We start from the raw sequence: 19,607 nt of genomic DNA on the forward strand, positions 1-19,607 counted from the left end.
CATGCATCTGCTGACTCATTGGAGGAGCAATCCAATTAGTCTCATTCCCCTATTCTTTTCTTAAAAGAGCACAATTTTGAGTTGGCAGGAAAGGTGGCAAAAAGAAAAAATAATTGAACAAATTAGCCCTGAACAGAAACTACCATCTTCTCTCCACTTTTTCACACTGAGGGTGGTTTATATGTGGAATGAATTGCCAGATTAAGTATTAGATGTAGGTACAGTTACAACATTTAAAATACATTTGTACAGGCACGTGAATAGGAAAGGTTTAGAGGGATATGGGTCAAACGCAGGCAAATGGGACTGATTTAGCTTGGGAAACTTGGGAGTTGGACCAAAGAGTCTGTTGCTGTGCAGTGTGATTCTATGACCTCAACAATTAAGTGCTGGGCAAGAAGATCCATTGGAGACTTTCTTAATTTCCAGTAATTAAAGATTTTACGTGGTCAATTAACAGCTAGTGAAGGGCCTCAACTCACCACCTCCCCTACCACCTGTGGGTTGCAGGTTGCTACTTTTCCAATTTGGTGACAATTAAAAGCACAGATGAGTAAGTTGAGGTGGGAGTGGTTCAGTGACTAAAAACATTCCCCTGCCTTTGCTTTGCCAACACTGGCCCCACTCTTCTTATGACCTATGACCCCCATTCTACAAGAAAAAACAAAATCCTACCTTTTCACTGCTGAATCTTCCAATGGGTATACTTCGACCGGCAGACTTTAGGACCCAGAGGTTGGAGGCCTTTGGTTGGCTGGCAGCTTCTGGTGTGACTGGGGTGGTAAATATCAAGACCTGTGATAGGGTAAAATACTTGTCCTCGGTCAGCTTGCCAGCTTTTAATGAGCTGACTGGTGAGTGATTGAGGTGAATAATCTCACCAGTGGCATTGGTGTATTACTCAACACCAATTCGAACCCCCTGAATTCGAACAACTATGTTTATGATATTTATGCACTGCTCTGAAATTCAATATTATTTTGGGTATAACAGATATTAATCTGAATAGGAGTAAATGTTTTTCACAGTTTCACACTCTGGTTGAAAATTATTGGGGTTGTAGGAGTAAGCAATTCAGTCCCTTGAGCCTTCTCCACCATTTATACTCCACTTCCTTCCCTCCCAATGACCCTCTAAACTAGGACTAATTAAAAATCTGTCTATCTCCTCCTTAAATTTATTCAGTGTCCCGGTGTCCACTGAACACTGGAGTAATAAATTCCACAGATTCAAGACCCTTTGAAAGAAGTAAATTCTTCTCATCTCTGTTTTAAATAAAACTGTGACCTCTCATTCTAGATAACCCCACAAAGGGAAAAACCCTTTCCACATCAACTTTGTTAATCCCCTTTTTCATCTTATATGCCACAACCGGATCGCTCCCCATCCTTCTAAACTCAAGCAAGTATCGACCTAAACTGCTCAATCTTACCTCATAAGACAAGCCTTTCATCTCTGTATGTTTTCAGATGATTTTTAGCACTCATGTTTATGTTCTTCCTTGTTAGTCCAACTTGTAGAAAAGAAAGGCTATTCATCACAAGTTCAAGAAACAAAGGGATAAAAGTCTAAAAATATTTAAAATAAATTAAAGTATTTTCTTTTGTGAAGTAATAACCTGCAATATTCACCCTCTCTACAACAGTCTAAATAAGATAGGTATTAAAGCTGAAAGTCAAATGACAAAATTTACTTCAAATTGTTTTTTACATCCAACAAATACCATTCAGAAATTCACTTAAAATCTTCTTTCACACAATTATTTTATTAAACAATTTTAGCTCCTGCAAAAAAGAACCAAAAATATCTAAATATATACACAATTATTTTCAAAACCATTATTTGACAAAAATATTTGTTTGAGAATTAATTTACAATAATACATTACTATCATTAATTCACTTGCGTTTACTTTGCTTGATGCTATTTTAATCATTTTTATAATTTTTCTGTCTGATTTCTACTAATCATTCCCTACATCCTGAGTGTTGCTCTCATGAATCCTCAGGATAAAAAGTTTCATCTACACCTATTTCCCTCAATGTTTGCTAATGCATCTGAATATTTTCACCATCAGTGTCAAAAACAACATTTACAGTATTGTTCTTGACATTTTCAATATCACTGTCTGGATTTTCAGTGTATGTTGAAATGTTAAGTATTTCATGATACACCGCATTTCATTTTTTGTTCTCCTATGGGTGGGGGGGTGTCAATGAAAAAGCCAAAATCTGTTGTTCAGTTTTTATTGAATTGAAATTTCACCATCTGCCATGCTGGAATTAAACCCATGACCTTACACTTGTACTCTGGGATACCAACCTACTGACCTTATCACTGTGCCATCAGCTCCTCATTTTCCCTTTAAAACGAATAGGTTGCCCAATGATTTCAGTCAGCAGTTAAATATCAATGACATTTCAGTCAGTCTGGAATCAAATGTTGACCAGGTAAGGATGCCAGACTTATTAACCATAAATGATATTAGTAAACTAGTAAGTTTTTAATGACAGTTATTGATAACTGTCAAGGTCGCCATTACTGATACTGGCTTTACAATCCAGATTTATTAATTGAATTCAAATTCCATCAGTTACCATTGCACTCCAAGAGCATTTACTTTGGGTCACTAGTCCAGTGACATTACCATTATACCACCACCTCCCTTCAAATCAAAACAAAGAGATTTATTGATTATTGTACTAAGCTGTTATATGTCTGATGTTTTAAGGAGCTGTTTTGTTTTTGTTATTCTTATGAGAAGTATATTCAGTGAGTTAGATGAGTCATTTCAGGGTGACAATTATAATTTATCATCCAGGCAACACATTGAAGGTAGCTATTTTTCTATTTTGTTGCAGACCAATATTCAAATCCCTATGATTTACTATCATTATTATACAATTGAATCTGTTTGGCAATTATGATGTGCATCATAAACAAAGGCTTCCTTAAAAAGTCATCAGGCTGAATTTTACCAGAAAACAGCTGAGTGTTATTTTCATGGAAGGATTCTCTCCATAACGCCCTCATGGGTTTTCTCAGACTATTTTCTCAAACTCTCCTCATTACTAATGGATCACACTCCCATGGTACTCAACTCACCATATTCTCCTAGTTGCCATATGTGGAAGATCTCACTACTGCCCAGATATCCAGGGATCCCTGGCATCGGCTGAGTAAGTGCCTATGTATTAACTCAGTCAAATGCTCTGTCTTGAACTGCCCGACAGGTTTCATTTGATTTGCCCCAGAAATGGCAGACAAGGAAACCTTAGTGCCCCACTTTGTGTACAGAGATTTGGCGGTCCTGGTGGATAGGGTGTTGTGGAGGAGAGGCATCATCTTTCTTACAACCTGCAGAGGAGGTCTCCACACCAAGCTGCGCCAGCTTGGTCCAGGCTTGGATCTGGGTCAGTGAAGTGTCCACCGTCCAGAGGAAAAGGCAATCTTACCACAAGAAGGCCAATGACCTTCTCTACTGCGCTAGGGTAAGTTTCACCAGATTCTCTCTAATACCTCACACTTACTTTATCTGTGCTACTGCACTTACCTCCCACCGAGGCTCATGCTCTACCACGGTGGCTCGGTTACCAGGTTAGCACTGCTGCCTCACAGCACCAGGGTCCCAGGTTCGATTCCAGCCTCGGGCGACTGTCTGTGTGGAGTTTGCACATTCTCCCTGAGTCTGCGTGGGTTTCCTCTGGGTGCTCCGGTTTCCTCCCACAATCTAAAGATTGCAGGTCAGGTGAATTGGTCATGTTAAATTGCCCATAGTGTTGGGTGCATTGGTTGGAGGGAGGTGGGTCTGAGTGGGTTGTTCTTCGGAGGGTCGGTGTGGACTTGTTGGGCCGAAGGGCCTGTTTCCATGCTGTAGGGAATCTAATCATTCTCACCATTGCAATCATCATCTTCCCTCACTCACTCCCAGCCATTCCAATCATCCCAGACAACTGACCTTTCTTGGTCTCTGCGCTGCCTCTTCACTCACTCACTCACGGCACCTCACCACTTTCCCCTCCCCAGCTACACCAGCACTAACAACTGTGCTACCAACTTTCATTGCACTAAGTTCCTCATTCTGTCTCATTCTAGGAGGTGCAGCCTACAATAGTGAGTAGAGAGCCAGGACATAGGGATGGCTGCATGATATTTGGCCCCACAACCCATATGGGGCTGGCTGGCTGGCTGGAACCAAGACTGCTCATGTGGTGATGCGGAACAATCATGATCTGGCAGATAAGCAAGAAGCATTGGGAGAAAGTGAGGACTACAGATGCTGGAGTTCAGAGTCGTGAAAAGCACAGCAGGTCAGGCAGCATCTGAGGAGCAGGAAAATAGGTGTGTCGGGCATAAACCCTTCATCAGGAATCGCAAGCAAGCAAGAAGGATTGTCTGTTGCTGTGCTTTTATTGTCACAGTGAATGCATTTTTAATATGACCAAACTTCTACCCCTTGTTTCCAATCCATTCTCTCTTCTGGCCCTCGCAGGTACCAGTGGAATCAGCATCTGAGGCCAGCACTGCAAGATATCTCCTTTTCCACCTCAGAAGAAGTATTTCTGGATCTTTGAGACATTGCACTGGCAAGGCAACCTCCTGCAAATCACACTCACCCCCACCCTGCCACGAGCTTATTCCTGGTTCCTCAGGATGGATATTTCATCTAGATTAAGGTCAGGCGCTCCCCCTTCACTGCTACATCTCTGCTCCCTGATCAAGAAAGAAATAACCATCATTGGCACTCAGAGAACTGCCGGTGCCCAGGCACTTAGTCCACCCCAGGCAGGAACGGACCCCATGTTATCGGTCACTACACATTTCATTGAAATGCACAAACAGACACAGGAGCATGAGGCAGGCCTGCCAGAGGCATGGAGCATACTGACACAAAGTTTGGAAAACTACACCAACACTATTTACATCATGCTGCCTCGAGAATTTGGTTGCCTCCGTAGATAAGCTGCCACGGACAGCCAGATCTCCAGCAGTCTTGATGTCTGCACAGTCCACCCGCACACATGCGTTCTATCACTCCAGTCACCGGTGGTCAGCACCAACAACAAGGCGACAGGCAGATGAGGGACCACGATCCCAAATCCAGGTGCCCCTTCCTGAAGGGTGACATGGTGGCTCAGTGGTTAGCACTGCTGCCTCACAGCACCAAGGTCCCAGGTTTGATTCCAGCCTCAGGTCTGTGTGGAGATTGCACATTCTCCCCATGTCTGCATGGGTTTCCTCCCACAGTCCAAAGATGTGTAGGTTAGGTGAATTGGCCATGCTAAATTGCCCCATAATGCATTAGTCAGAGGAAATGGGTCTGGGTGGGTTACTCTTCAGAGGATCGGTGTGGACTGGTTAGGCCGAAGGGCCTGTTTCCACATTATAGGGAATCTAATCCTCCCGAGGAGGCCAGGTGATGCCAGTAGGTACTTAGACAGAGAAAGAACCACATACAGACCGCCTCTCAGGACATCCCAGAAGTGGCTGGCCTTCCCCCATAAGCTGTCACCCTCATCTCTGCAGGAGTTCAAGCCGAAGAGGTGAACCTCCCTGTGGGTGGCACACACTCAACAGGTCTGGCCAGGTTTTTTTACAGTCCCATGCAGAGTCAAATCTAACCTAGAGTATTATTGATTTACAGTGTGTGTGATCCACAATGGTTTGAAATTAACATTGCGCAAAATGTAAAACAATGCCTTAGTGTTCAACACTAAAATGCCTTAACTTGATCAGCCATTTAAAAAAAGAATGCTGTTTCCTAATGTGAACTGAATTGGCAGAAAGTACACTGCCAACCATTAATCTTAGCTGGCAACCAAGTACCTCATCTCAATTTGCTTAACTTTGAACCTCTCAGTTTGTATTACTTAAACCGCCAGGTACTTTTGGTCATATTATGTTGAAAAGAAGTAATCTCTTTATACTTTACAACCTGATAAATGTGTTGATAAAAATTGTCATTCAAAATTGACTTTCATCATTAGCTGTTTTCTGGCATATCACAGTGACAAAATTAAACAAAGGTCACCATTTACAAGCTTATACTATAACCTGCTGAGTGAAGCATTTAATTTTTGATTAAATCAAAACAATTGTGCGATTTATTAAATAATTATTTGCAGTTCTTAATTATTTATTGTGATTTTATAACTTATTTTACGATAACTGCATACAATTTTACTCAATCAATCAATAATGTACCACATAGATTTACTTATAAAATTACTTGGTAATCACAGTTAATTAATAGATCAATTTTTTGTACTTTTATTAGTATTCATGCCACACAAGTGCCAGCCAATGGCTAGCTCCAGCAACAAGAATCTAACTATCACTCCTTGACATTCTCAGACATTACATTTGCTTATTCTCCCCATCAACATAGGCAACAAAAACTGGCCTGACCAATGATGTCCACAATCCAGGAAAAAACAAAAAAAAAATTCTGAATACATAGACAGTTTAAATAAATTGGTACGTTGGACAGAAGCAATCTGAGATTCTAACTGATATTAGCAAGGAAATAATTTTCTTACAGACAGGTCAACTTTATAATTTCTATCACCTTAGTTGTACAGTTGTTCGATTGTCTAATTTGTTTTCATCTTTCCTTTGCACTTAGTATTTCTGCAACGTGATTTTCTTATCAACAATATTCAAAAATAGAAGAGCCTCATTATCATGCATGTGAATTTAAATGCACTATTTAAATTGAACACTGAATTCCTGCTTGATCACAGAATGTCCTAGAGTATGTGGAGGGGGTTAATCTTTCCCTCTCAGGTGTAGGCCAGTGTCATAAATTATCAGAAAAATCACCTTGATCTGAATTTAGTTCAAGTTGCATTTGAGTGATGGTCAATAGTCGAGTTATCAGTTTCTCCCTGGAAGTGTCAATAAATTTTTAATTTAAAGATTACAGCATTCTGGAGGAAGCTTTGCAGCTTACTATGGCCTATACTAGATTTGTTATTGTTTCTGAAAGTTGTATTGTAAGTCCTACATTTGTGTGTTTGAAGATTTTGCCAATGTTTGATTGTAGATCAACAGGAAGATATATTTCTGTTAAATATTTCCAAACAACTGAGCTACTGCAGATTAGGTCCTGTCAGTGCTGCATCACATGACCCTGCTGGATGGCATTCCAATGCCTACTTCATGTGTAACTTCTAATGTAGCAATATACAGGTAATAGCATCCAAGTGTGAATGTCACATCTGCACCATTCTAACATGGAATGCAATAACTCTCATCATTTTATTTCCTCTGGGTTGCTTTAACCAACTAGGGCATGTCAAAGGGAAGATTTGCTGATTTTTTTTTGGGGGGGGGGGAAGTTCATTGCTTATTCAATTGAAAGAAACCATGGACTGGTGCAACATTGCTCATATTGTACACTATGCAAAGAGAGGAGAAAATTAACACACTTTGGCTATTTTGAAGAGATTGACACACACAAGGGTCCAAAAAAAAATTTGGTACTTTTGAAACAAAAAACAGAAAATGACATAATACTCATTACCCACAAAACCATGGAATTTTTCAGATTATGAGGGGTGGCATGGCAGCACAGTGGTTAGCATTCTACCTCACAATGCCTGTGACCTAGGTTCAATTCCATCCTCCAGTATAATGTTTGCGCATTCTCCTCCTGTTCTGCGTGGGCTCTCCTGCAGTTCAAAGATGTGCAGGTTAGTTGGGTTGCTAATACTAAATTGTCTGTTGGTTGGGTGGATTAGCCATGGGAAGTGCATGATTATAGGGCCTAGGTAGGATGCTCTTCAGTGACACAATGTGGAATGGACTGTCAAATGGCTTGCTTCCTGGTTGTAGGGGCTGCTTTTCAGATATTTTTACAGTCCCATTTCTGCCTCAAGACACCTTTCAGTTCAATGTCTCATGATCACTGGCCTGATGTAACATGTGGTTGCATTTTTCCATTAGCTTTCAGCCCTTGACAGTGGAACTAATTTGAGTAAAGGAGGTTCCCCTAATGGCCGATATACCATATGGCATATTGCCTATAAACAGGAAAAGTGTGGCACTGGAAAAGCACAGCAGGTCAGGCAGTATCTGAGGAGCAGGAGAATCGCTATTTCGGGCATAAACCCTCCATCAGTATTATAGGGTGGGGTTGGAGGAAAAGGAGCTGAGAGATAAATAGGTGGTGGTGGGGCTGGGGGTAAGGTAGAATGGAAGGTGATAGGTAGATGCAAGTAGGGTGTGATGATGATAGGTTGGAGGGGAGGGTGGAGCAGATAGGTGGGAAGGAGGATGGGCAGGTAGGACAGATTCTGAGGGCGGTGCCAAGTTGGAGGGTTGGATCTGGGATGAGGTGGGGGAGGGGAGATGAGGAAGCGGTATGATTGACGTTGGCATTGTGTGGCTGGCATGGGCACCGCCCTCTTGAACTGTCCTACCTGTCCACCTTCCTTCCCACCTATCCGCTCCACCTGTGTCTACCTAGCGCCTTCCCAGCTACCTTCCCCCCGGCCTGATCCTTACCCTCCTATTTACCTCTCAGCTCCCCCCACTGCCCCCCCCCCCCCCCCCCCCCCATATTCCTGATGAATGGCCTGAAATGTTGACTCTGCTGCTCCTCAGATGCTACCTGATCTGCTGTGCTTTTCCAGTGACACATGTTTCAGCTCTGATCTCCAGCATCTGCAGTCCTCACTTTCTCCTATAAACTGAAAAGGTCAACGAATAATGTTATTTCCCCTTTTATAGATAAAGGATACTCCTGAATATGTGCATCTGTCAACTTAGCTATTAAGTTAGCCATTTCTCAATGGTAAAAATACCAAATTGCATTGGCCAAGAGCCAATCAGGCTGGGAATCTGATTGACTGAGTTATGTATTCATTGACACCAACCTATTCCTCTCTGCTCCACTTATCGTTGCATCCTCTCCGAAGCTAAGATCAGTTATGTGCCACCATTGCTGTGTATATACAGCTCTTACACGTTTCTGCCTTTCCAATGTTCTAGAGAATGGTACTCTTGTGTATTAACTGTTATCCAACAGAGAGAAATGAAGAGATACCACAGTCTACACTGTGTACTATGCTATAATTTGAACCAGAGGGTCTGAATTCTAGTCCCACCTGCCCCAGATATGTATCATAATATGTCTGAACAGATTGACTAAGAATATCTATAAAATTTGGCTGCACTTTATCTTTGACATAAGTGTCTATCCTTCACAAAGTTTACAAGTAAGTAAGGACTCTTGTGGTAAAGTTCCTGCCTCTGAGTTCGCAGTTCAAACCCCATCTGCTTCAGAGATGATCACTCATCTGAACAGGTTGGTTAAAAGTATCTATTTGGAGAACAAGTTCTTCACAATACCTGGACGATATGGATGAATTATTCTGAAACAGCTCCTTTTATTTGTTGTGGAGCCAAATATTCATATCATCATCCACAGGTCAGTACTTTAGAACAGAAATATTGATAGTTCTACCAGATGCGCGTTCCCAAAGAATAAATAAAATATTTCCATCCTGCTTTAGTTCCAAGACTCCTTTCATTTGTTGAAAACCATCAACGCATACACAGTGGGTTCACATTCCTGTAGAAGGACTACAGTGAAGTGTGAAAATGGGCGCAAGTGATATACCCTGCAGAATTAAAAATCACACAACACCAGGTTATAGTCCAATAGGTTTAGTTCATCAGGTGATTGTTGGACTGTTGGACTATAACCTGGTGTTGTGTGATTTTTAACTTTGTACACCCCAGTCCAACACCGGCATCTACAAATCATACCCTGCGGAAGGTTTTGTTGTGCATGGACCATTCACAAAATATAACTTTTGTTGTGTGTTTAACTGCATCTGAGAAAGGGACTCTAGCAATTGTCGTTTTGTTTATCATGGGTTCAGAACAGAATGAGTTTTAATCTTTTAAAATGTGTGGGGTAGTAAAGAGCAGGAAACCTACACTTTTATGAAATAAAGAGACTTCTTTGCAAATATGACACTGATTTCCGTGCTAGCTGAAAGGAGAAGTCTAAGTGCCAAGGCAGAGCGGGTGGTGGAGTAATCAGTAAATTGAACGTCAAATGAATTTGTTTAACTGCAGGTTATTTACTGTATTGGCTTCAATGAACTGCACCCACAGCAGGAAGCTGCTGCTACAGTCTGGTGCGGCAGTCTGGTGGTGGGCTATGGTGAAAGCATTGCTTCACTCTACTACAGAACTAACTCTCAGAATATTCATGTTGAATATTAACGAACGAAACTCATTCAGAATCAATTTGTTGGGAAGTTTGGGGGATGGTACAATTGGTGCACCTCAGTAATTTATACTCGTAACACTCAATCATGTAGTTTCCATCCAATCCTACTTTGCAGTAACCAATAGATGAACATGATAACTTCACCAACATATAATGAGTGACCAAATGTCAAATTCCTGTGTATTTTCTCCCTCTATATTCCAGGAAACAGTGTAGACCTTTTACTCGGCTCAAATATAAACTCCAAGTTACCAGTTACCAGAGGATTTTGAGATCTGCTGGATCTTGCTTGGACCTTGAAGGATCACTGGTTGAGCTGAACATCTATTGGTGGATCTTTATGCTGGTTTCAGCATAAAGCCATTTCAGTGACCAGCCAACCAGAGCCAAGGTGTCCACAAGTACCCCTGCCCCAGGCCAGGGTGTCTGGAACACAGACAGGGTGACTGGACAAGGAACACCTGTCAATTGGACCTTCTTTATGAAGAGGATCCTCCTGGTTCCAAGCAGCAGATTTTGAGAGAAATTATGATCACAAAGGTTGTTCTGTCAGGGAGATTCTGAGCTAACAGCCTTCATTGTTATCATCAGAAAATCTTGAGATCGTGGCTGGAAGGTGATTGCGAGTGGAGCATTGTTGGTTGAGCTGAGCTGCAGTTGGTGCTGGCCTCGGCCTAACACCAATTCAGTGCCCAGCCAACCAAATCTATAGCCTTTGCACCAGCCCAGGAGGTCCATAATACCATTAGGGTGACTGTGAAGAAGGTGGAGGAAGGATTACTGGTCATCTGGACCTTCATCATGAAGACTGATCACCTGAATTGCTACAGGATACAAGCAGCAGATGTTTTCTGTCAACAGGTTTTTGTTGGGATTCTGTGTGGTACGGTCTGTTCCCTGGGATGCACACTGGGAGACAAACATTATCTGTGACTGGAGGGCCATTGACTTGGTGAAAGTGACTCTTTGGTCTGCCTGAAACTTGTTGGTCTTCCAAAGCTGAGTGTTGCAGACTGGCACATTCCAAGGTCAAGGACCACGTGCTGAAGGACACACTAAACTTGAGGCAGCCGCTGCCAAGGCACAGTGGGGAAAGTCCACGGTCTGAGGTCTTTCAGCCAAAGTACAATGGGGTTCCATTCAGTTATTGTGACCCTTCCAGTGCCTCAAATGTATGTAAATATGGTCTTGTATAAATAAGAAGTGCCTTGGGTTTGTTTGTTCTCCCTTTGTAAAGATTGCGTACAGAAATGACTATGTATGTGTATGAAGATATTTTGGAATAAAGTATATTTTTGAAATATGAAAAGATATTTTTTGTCTGATGGATTTCCCAAGTGGGGAGTACTTTGATGTGACCTTCAGGAACATGAAGCAATATGTGCTTCTCCTGAGGTATTTGAGGTGAAAGGAGATGGGGTCCCCATTTCGTCCTGTCAGCAGCACCATTGTTCACTCTCCCTGATCAGAGGAGCCGGATTTTAGATTAGATTCTATACAGTATGGAAGCAGGCTCTTTGGCCCAACAAGTCCACACCAACCCTCGGAAGAGTAACTCACCCAGACCCATTCCCGTACCCTATATTTACCCCTGACTAATGCACCTTATACTCTGGGCAATTTAGCATGGCCAATTCACCTAATCTGCACATTTTTGGATTGTGGGACACGCAGACACAGGGAGAACACGCAAACTCCACACAGACAGTCGCCTGAGGCGGGAATTGAACCAGGGTCCCTGGCACTGTGAGGCAGCAGTGCTAAACACTGAGCCACCATGCCACCCATTACAATCCATTTGTACAACCCCTCATGTCCTGGCTGCAGATGTCCTGATCTTCCTGGGAAGGTACATACAGCGAGAAGGAGGCAGCACTGACGTAGTGGGCCCATGTGGAATCTAAACCAGCAAGGTGGCCCTGAAGGTGGATGATAGTGGAAATATCCTTCACCCAGCCCTCCAGCTTTGCGATCGGAGGGAGCAGAGGCTACGTGATATTTGCGGGGCAGCCTAGGGTATGTCCAACCTGTAGAAATGAATCTCTGCAGGAACTGCAAACAGGAGGGCTACCTAGCTAGGGGCTGCAAGGAGTCCTAGAACTGTAATCTGTGTGGGGATACAGGCCACCTGTACAACGCCTGCCCTCATGGAGGAAAAGGACAGTTACCTCAGTACTGAGAGTGTCCAACTGTTCACCCACACCACGAGATGCAGAGAATCCCCTAGTGACAAGATTCCATAATATCTCAAAATGGGTTTTAAAATTGCCAGTATTAATGCGTGGAGCATAATCTTTCTACACGATGTGTTTCCACATTGATTTATCTGGCCATTATCAAAGCAGAGCTCCTGTTTCTGAGGGATACCACACCTCAGCAGCTGCAGGAAATGGTCAAGCTTATGGACCCACGGGCTTTCAAATTGGTGAGGGGAAAACAATTGCTGTTCCTTCAGCCTGGGTAATCGGCTATGAGGAGAAAACTTCACCATCTGCAAAGTTAAGGAGGTGGTGGGTGGATGGCTCCTCATAATTATGTACAGAAACACTCCCCTGAGATTAATTAACGTTTAGGCCCTGGTGATAAAGAATAAGAGGCTGGCCGTGACATCCACGCTGGTCCTTCTGGCAGGAGATTTCAACTGCATTATTGAAGCAAATGGATGATCCAGAGGGACTGACAGTAAACCAGAACCATGCCCAGATTCCTGACGGAAATTGTTAAAGTCTCCAAGCTGCTCGTTGTCTTCAGCACCCTGCAGATGGAGCGCTGCATACATCTAGTTGCAGCCAGAGAGGTCTATCCACTCAAGGATAGATTTCCTGTTTGTGTCCTGCACACTCACAGTTAGATCTACTGACTTTAAGCCAGTGTTTTTCTTTGACCATTGCCTCCTGCTGGCCAGCTGTCACCTACAGGACGATCAGCAAACCGGCAAGGGAATGTGGAAACTGAATGTGAAACTGTTGACCCCAAAACACATTGAGGAGCATGAGAGGGATTCCACAGGTTGGAGGACTGTGAAGCCCCTCTTTCAGTCTCCAGCTGAGTCATAGAGATGTACAGCATGGAAACAAACCCTTCAGTCCAACTTGGCCATGCCGACCAAATGTCCCAACCCAATCTAGTCCCACCAGCCAGCACCCGGCCCATATCCCTCCAAACCCTTCCTATTCATATACCCATCAAAATGCCTCTTAAATGTTGCAATTGTACCAGCCTCCACCTGGCAGCTCATTCCATATACATACCACCCTCTGCGTGAAAAAGTTGCACGGTAGGTCTCTTTTATATCTTTCCCCTCTCACCCTAAACCTATGCCCTCTAGTTCTGGACTCCCCCACCCCAGGGAAAAGACTTTGTCTAGTTATCCTATCCATGCCCCTCATAATTTTGTAAACCTCTATAAAGTCACCCATCAGCCTCCGACGCTCCAGGGAAAACAGCCCCAGCCTGTTCAGCCTCTCCCTACAGCTCAAATCCTCCAACCCTGGCAACATCGTTGTAAATCTTTTCTGAACCCTTTCAAGTTTCACAACATGTTTCCGATAGGAAGGAAAACAGAATTGCATGCAATATTCCAACAGTGGCCTAACTAATGTCCTGTACAGCCGTAATATGACTTCTCAACTCCTGTACTCAATACTCTGACCAATAAAAGAAAGCATACCAAACACCTTCTTTATTATCCTATCTACCTGTGACTCCACTTTCAAGGTGCTATGAACCTGCACTCCAAGGTCTCTTTGTTCAGCAACACTCCCTAGGACCTTACCATTAAGTGTATAAGTCCTGCTAAGATTTGCTTTCCCAAAATGCAGCATATCGCATTTATCTGAATTAAACTCCATCTGCCACTTCTCAGCCCATTGGCCCATCTGGTCCAGATCCTGTTGTAATCTGAGGTAACCCTCTTTGCTGTCTACTACACCTCCAATTTTGGTGTCATCTGCAAACTTATTAACTGTACCTCTTATGCTCGCGTCCAAATCATTTATATAAATGACAAAAAGTAGAGGGGCCCAGCACCGATCCTTGTGGCACTCCACTGGTCTCAGGCCTCCAGTCTGATCTTTAACCTCAAATGTGTTGAGAAGGTTAGACGGACAGAAGGGGGAAACTGCCCAAACTCCAGAAGAGTATGCAGACCTTGTCCTGCTGCAGATGGTGGGAGTTGATGTCATGAGGATCTCCAGGAGGCGAAGAGCCAGCAAGCCTTCCTTTTTGGTCCAGGGTCCACACCATGGAGCAGGGTAAGACACGCTTGGGTTTCTTCTTCCAGAAGGTGCACAGGGAGAGTCTGTGGTCAGCAGCCTGAAGGAAAAAAGATGGCTTGGTAGCATCATTACCTCAGTCTGACATCGTGAGGATCAGGTATGATGAAGCCAACTGTAGCTTGGCCACCCCAGTCGTTCCTGTCTTCTATCATGGAGGTCTTAGACAACAGTATTTGGGACTGGCTGGACCAGCCACTATCTCTGGATGGGCTGACAAAGGCCTTTGAGGTCTTGGAACAGTATAAAACTCCCGGAAGTATTAGCTAACTGGCCTAGTTGTCTTGAACTCCATGGGACCTGATTGGCCAGGGCCTGCTGGAGGTGTATGGTGATATGCTTCTGTCAGGTAGTGTGTGTGAATCTATGAGCAAAGGTATCATCACCCTCATCTACAAGCAGAAGAGGGATAGAAGGAAATAAGAAATTTGTGACCGATTTCACTGTTAAATGTGGATTACAAAATCTTCTCTAAGATCATTGCCAACTGTCAAGTCAGGTCTGTTTTGTGATTAGTGATTTATCCTGACCATACCTGTGCTGTACTGGGCAGAATGATCTCTGAGATCCTCACGCTCCTCAGGGATATGCTCACCTACACGCAAGACATGGAGTGAATGGCTGCCTTATCAGCCTAGACCAGAGCAAGGCCTTTGACAGGATATCACAATCTACATGAGCGACGTGCTCTCCAAAATGGGCTTTGGGGAGGAAATCCGTAACTGGATCTGACTGCTGTACACAAGCATCAGTGGTGCAGTCTCAATCAATGGGTGGGAATCAGAACAATTCCTGACTAGATCTGGAGTCAGGCAGGACTCTAACTCTCGCCTGCCTTGTTTGTGTGTTGTATAGAGCCTTTTACTGAGTCCATCAGGAAGGATATGAGCCTGAAAGAAGTGATTATTTAAGGCAGCAGAGGCCTGCAGGTCAAAGCCTCCCTGGACATGGATGATGTTGCCATTTTCTCCTTGGATCTGCTGGCAGTGCACAGACTCATGAGCATCTGTGACCAGTTCAAACTAGCCTCAAGAGCCAAGGTAAGTCGAGGTAAGAACAAGGCCATGTTCTTTGGGGCTGGGCTGAGCAATCCTTTATCCTCTTCACCTTCAGGACAGATTAACTGAAGATTCTGGGAATATGATTCAGAGGGGCTGGGTATATGTCAAAATTTGGGAGGAGCATATCACCAAGGCAAGGCAGTTGTGAGCACCACTCCCTCTCCATTGTGGGTAAAATTCTGGTCATCGGGTATGAGGTGATCTTGATTGTTGTATGTGGCATAGGTGTGGCCTGTTCCCCAAGCGTACACCACTGCAGTTACCTGAGCCATCCTCCACTTCATCTGGAGGTCAAAGAGAGACCATGTCGACAGGGACACCCATGTACAAAGCTCTAGATAAAGGGGAAAGGACATACCTGATGCTGCCCTCATCCTGATGGCCATTTTTGTGTGTGGCTGCATCAAGCTGTGCGTGGATCCCTGGTAGGCAAACACCAAGTGTCACTATGTATTGAGGTTCTACCTGTCTCCAGTGTTGCAAAGAATGGGACTCACCTCATTGCCACAGAATGCTGCAAGTAGTTGGACCATTTCATATCACCTGTCCCTTGTGGAAAAATTTACAAAGGAAAATACCTTGACCACAAGTCCATGAGACAGTAGCCACTCAAGACGCTGTGCAAAAGGAGAGGGTGGATCCTGTCATGTAGTTCCCTGAGGAGACTGTCAAGGTCATTTGGCAGAATGCCTCATCACCAGAACCTTCGAACAAGCCCCAAGACATGGCTTGGCTGGTGGTGAGAAGGTCACTAACCATCAGATTCCCCATGTATACCCAGACTCTCTGCACCACTGCACTCTGGCCTCGCAGCCGCGGCTGAAATGAGCGTGGGAAGAGACTGTCACCGACCTCCTTCTGGAATGTGCCATTGCAAAGAAGGTCTGGAGAAAGATGCAGTGGTTTTGTCGAGGGTCATCCTGAGCAACTCCATGACACAGGCCTCTGTGCTCTCTGGCCTGTTCCCTGGCATGTACACTGAGACAAACATCAACTGCACCTGCAGGACTTAGTGAAAGATGTTCTTTGGTGGAAACTTGTTGGTCTTCCAGTGTGAAAGGTGACCTTGACCGAGTGTTGCAGACTGGCACAATCCAAGATCCAGGACAAAGTGCTGAGGGATGCACCAATAAAGCTTGGGGCAGCTGCTGCCAAGGTGCAGTGGGGAAAGACCACAGTCTGAGGTCTTCCTGCTGAAGTTTACCGAGGGTCTATTCAGTTATCAGACCCTCTTAGTGCCTCAATATCTGTAAATAATCTCCTGATTGAGCAATAAATGCCTTTGGTTTTCGCAACTGCAGGGAATGTCAAATTCTAACGTAAGTTTTCCTTGATACCGTACAGAACTGCTTTAGTACCTGAGAGTGTAGGCTATGGTTGCTTTTGTGAATAAAGTATATTTTTGCAAAATTCCAGGAAACAATTCCTCGTAAAGACTATAAAGTAGCTGACATTTAAAAATGTAAAGATGGAGCTATAAGGAAACAGTCCGAGGTAAGTATGTCTCCTTTTATTTTTGTACGCTGCAATTTCCTTCCAAGCCTGGGAGCAGTGTCACTTTAAGACTTTGCGACTGGCTTGATAAGCGTGGGTTGTATTGTGACAGACTCTCTCTCTCTCTGTCGTAGGAGAAAGACTGAGCTCCTGACTGAGTGGCTGATTGACTGATCCAAGCCATGTGGGGTGCGAGGAGCAGATTTTTAATCGTCCTGCTCTTCTCGACCGCTTTTACGATCGACCTGCTCTTCAACATCTTACCAAAGTTGCAGCAGCGGTCGATTCGGAACCTGCGCTGCCCGTGTGAGGAGTCTTTTAACAGCAGCGCTGTTCTGCGGGGCTCCCCGCCCCTCAACACAACTCTCTCCAAACTCCGCCAACTCTTCTCGCACCCTTTGTACCGGGAACAGAAGGTCGCCCGGGGAACTGGGGAGCCCCTCGTAGAAAAGGACGATGCTGTGAAATATTGCAATTACAAAGCGAAAGCGGCGAATAGGTAAGTCGTGGGTCAACTCTCTCTCTCTCTTTCTCTGCTAGGATTGTTATTACTGCAAATATGTGTTTCGTCTGAAGGTTGTGAGGGATTATAATGCAAATCATGGAAATAGTTGTTCACTTTTTTAAACAAAAAAAAATCCATTGATGAAATCCTCCTATCGCTATCCGGGGGAAATTGAGGTTGCTCATTGCTGACATCTGACACACCTACATACTACAGCTCATCGACAGGTAGAGACTTATGGACTGAAAGCATCAGCTGCCGTCTCAATGTTCCTTTGCCCCAGTTTGTGTTACAGAAGCCCTGTTGCTAGCTCATCTCACAAATAACTGAGCCACTGGACTGCTCGTCGGGTGCCTGGGGCAAGAGGAAAAGCAAAATCCTGCTGCTGTCGGAGATCTGCAATAAAAACAGCAAGTGCTGGAGAAACCTCAGCTGGTCTGTGAAGAGAGAACAGAGTTAACGCTTGGAGACCAAAGACTAATGGGACTCAGCATTTGGAACCTACATTATCTGTATTTCTCTGGGTCACTCTTTTCATTACTGAATTTTGATTGGGGTGGCATGTTTGCTCAGCACCATAGTCTCACAGGACTAAGGACCTGGGTTCAATTCTAGCTTTGGTCAAATGCCTGTGTGGAGTTTGCATGTTCTTCCCGTGTCTGTGTGAGTTTCCTCTGGGTGCTCTGTTTTCCTCCCACAGTCCAAAGATGTGCAGGTTAGATGAATTGGCCAGGCTAAATTGCCCATAGTGTTAGGTGCATCATACAGAGGGAAATTGGTCTGGATGGGTTACTCTACGGAGGGTCGATGTGGACTTGTTGGGCCAAATGGCCTGTTTCCGCACAGTAGGGAATCTAATCTTGATTTGCAGCTGTCAATCATTCTGTAAAATCATCCCATGAAGTGCCACTGTGCCACTCTACTTCACTCACTGCTTGTGCCAACTGAGTGCCTCACTAGTCCGTGTTGCAGTTTGATGTGTCCAGGATGGTACATTCGGTAAAGCCAGCATTCCTTGAGATTTGCTTTTAAATCTACCCTGAGCTAAGTAACTCACATTTTCCAATCAACAGGTCAAAGGAAAGCCTGATATTTTACTAGCAAATAGAGGCTATCGTTCTTGCAATCAGCCTCTTTGGACCTGATTTTAGGATTGAGTGCATGGATTTGGAATGGATTAAAATCAGGTCCCAAATCAATGCAGTCAGTGATAATTGTTAGAAAAAATGTGTCATTTAAATTTTAAAAGAACTTGTATTTAATTCACCAATTTTCTTACATATTTGGCTGAAGTGAAAAAATATATAAATTTTAAGGAAAATCCTGAAATTTTTGAAATTGGAAATTATTTAGTTCATGTTGCAGTTTCCCAAATATAACTGACCAGACAGGCATTGAGTTAACCTGTCTCCATTTAGCAAATTCAAATGCTGTCTGCACAATGTACTTAAAGCAGTTTGAGGCACAAAATAATTATACAACACAGTTGGAAGTGCTGCACAAGAGTATCCCACACGTGGTTCATTTCATAGCTCAACTGAGAAATACAGTTTAAAACCATTTTTTGAATTTGTATTGAGACACTTGCCAAATCCTGCAGTGATATCAAGGGCTCTGAGCAGTCAGTTCTGTGGCTATCACCAGCATCTCCTTTTGGAGTAGAGAGAAATTTCTGATCCATCTGCAACACCCCTGCTGTAGGTTTGAGCTCAATTATGCCAAAGAATTAGGTTGGGATTAATTTCAATGGCCCCATGCACCACTTGCAGGTGGTATAATTTCCTGTGGGTCTTCAACATTGTGGAACAGTTTAATTTACAAGTACAATCACATGCAAATGAGATCATGCAAATTTTCATGGTGCTAATGTTTCAGTTACATAGTGTGCTCACTTGGTCCTTAGAGACTAACCACAAACTCCACTTTCAGCATGTACATTCTTTTTAAAAGGTGAAACAGTTTGAAATCAGATTATTACATCCAGAAGTGTTCAAATTGTTCCAGCATTACACACCCCTTACTCTTTT

General features: G+C 43.6%; 1 protein-coding gene across 2 annotated transcripts in view; it reads left to right on the forward strand.

Moving 5' to 3' along the window:
- The first annotated feature begins 17,057 nt into the window (after window positions 1-17,057).
- The window catches only part of fam20a (FAM20A golgi associated secretory pathway pseudokinase), a 52,962-nt gene continuing 50,412 nt past the window's right edge, over window positions 17,058-19,607 (forward strand). The window contains exons 1-2 of one of the 2 annotated variants that reach the window (XM_072558603.1): window positions 17,058-17,075; window positions 17,210-17,574. In XM_072558603.1, coding sequence (XP_072414704.1) covers window positions 17,258-17,574 — 317 coding nt within the window. In that variant the 5' untranslated portion in view covers window positions 17,058-17,075; window positions 17,210-17,257. Of the gene's footprint in view, window positions 17,076-17,191; window positions 17,575-19,607 lie in introns of those variants that run through there. The other variant, XM_072558602.1, reaches the window with a different exon arrangement.

This window comes from Chiloscyllium punctatum, chromosome 39 (genome assembly GCF_047496795.1).
Source record: "Chiloscyllium punctatum isolate Juve2018m chromosome 39, sChiPun1.3, whole genome shotgun sequence".
NCBI classification, from domain to species: Eukaryota; Metazoa; Chordata; class Chondrichthyes; order Orectolobiformes; family Hemiscylliidae; genus Chiloscyllium; species Chiloscyllium punctatum.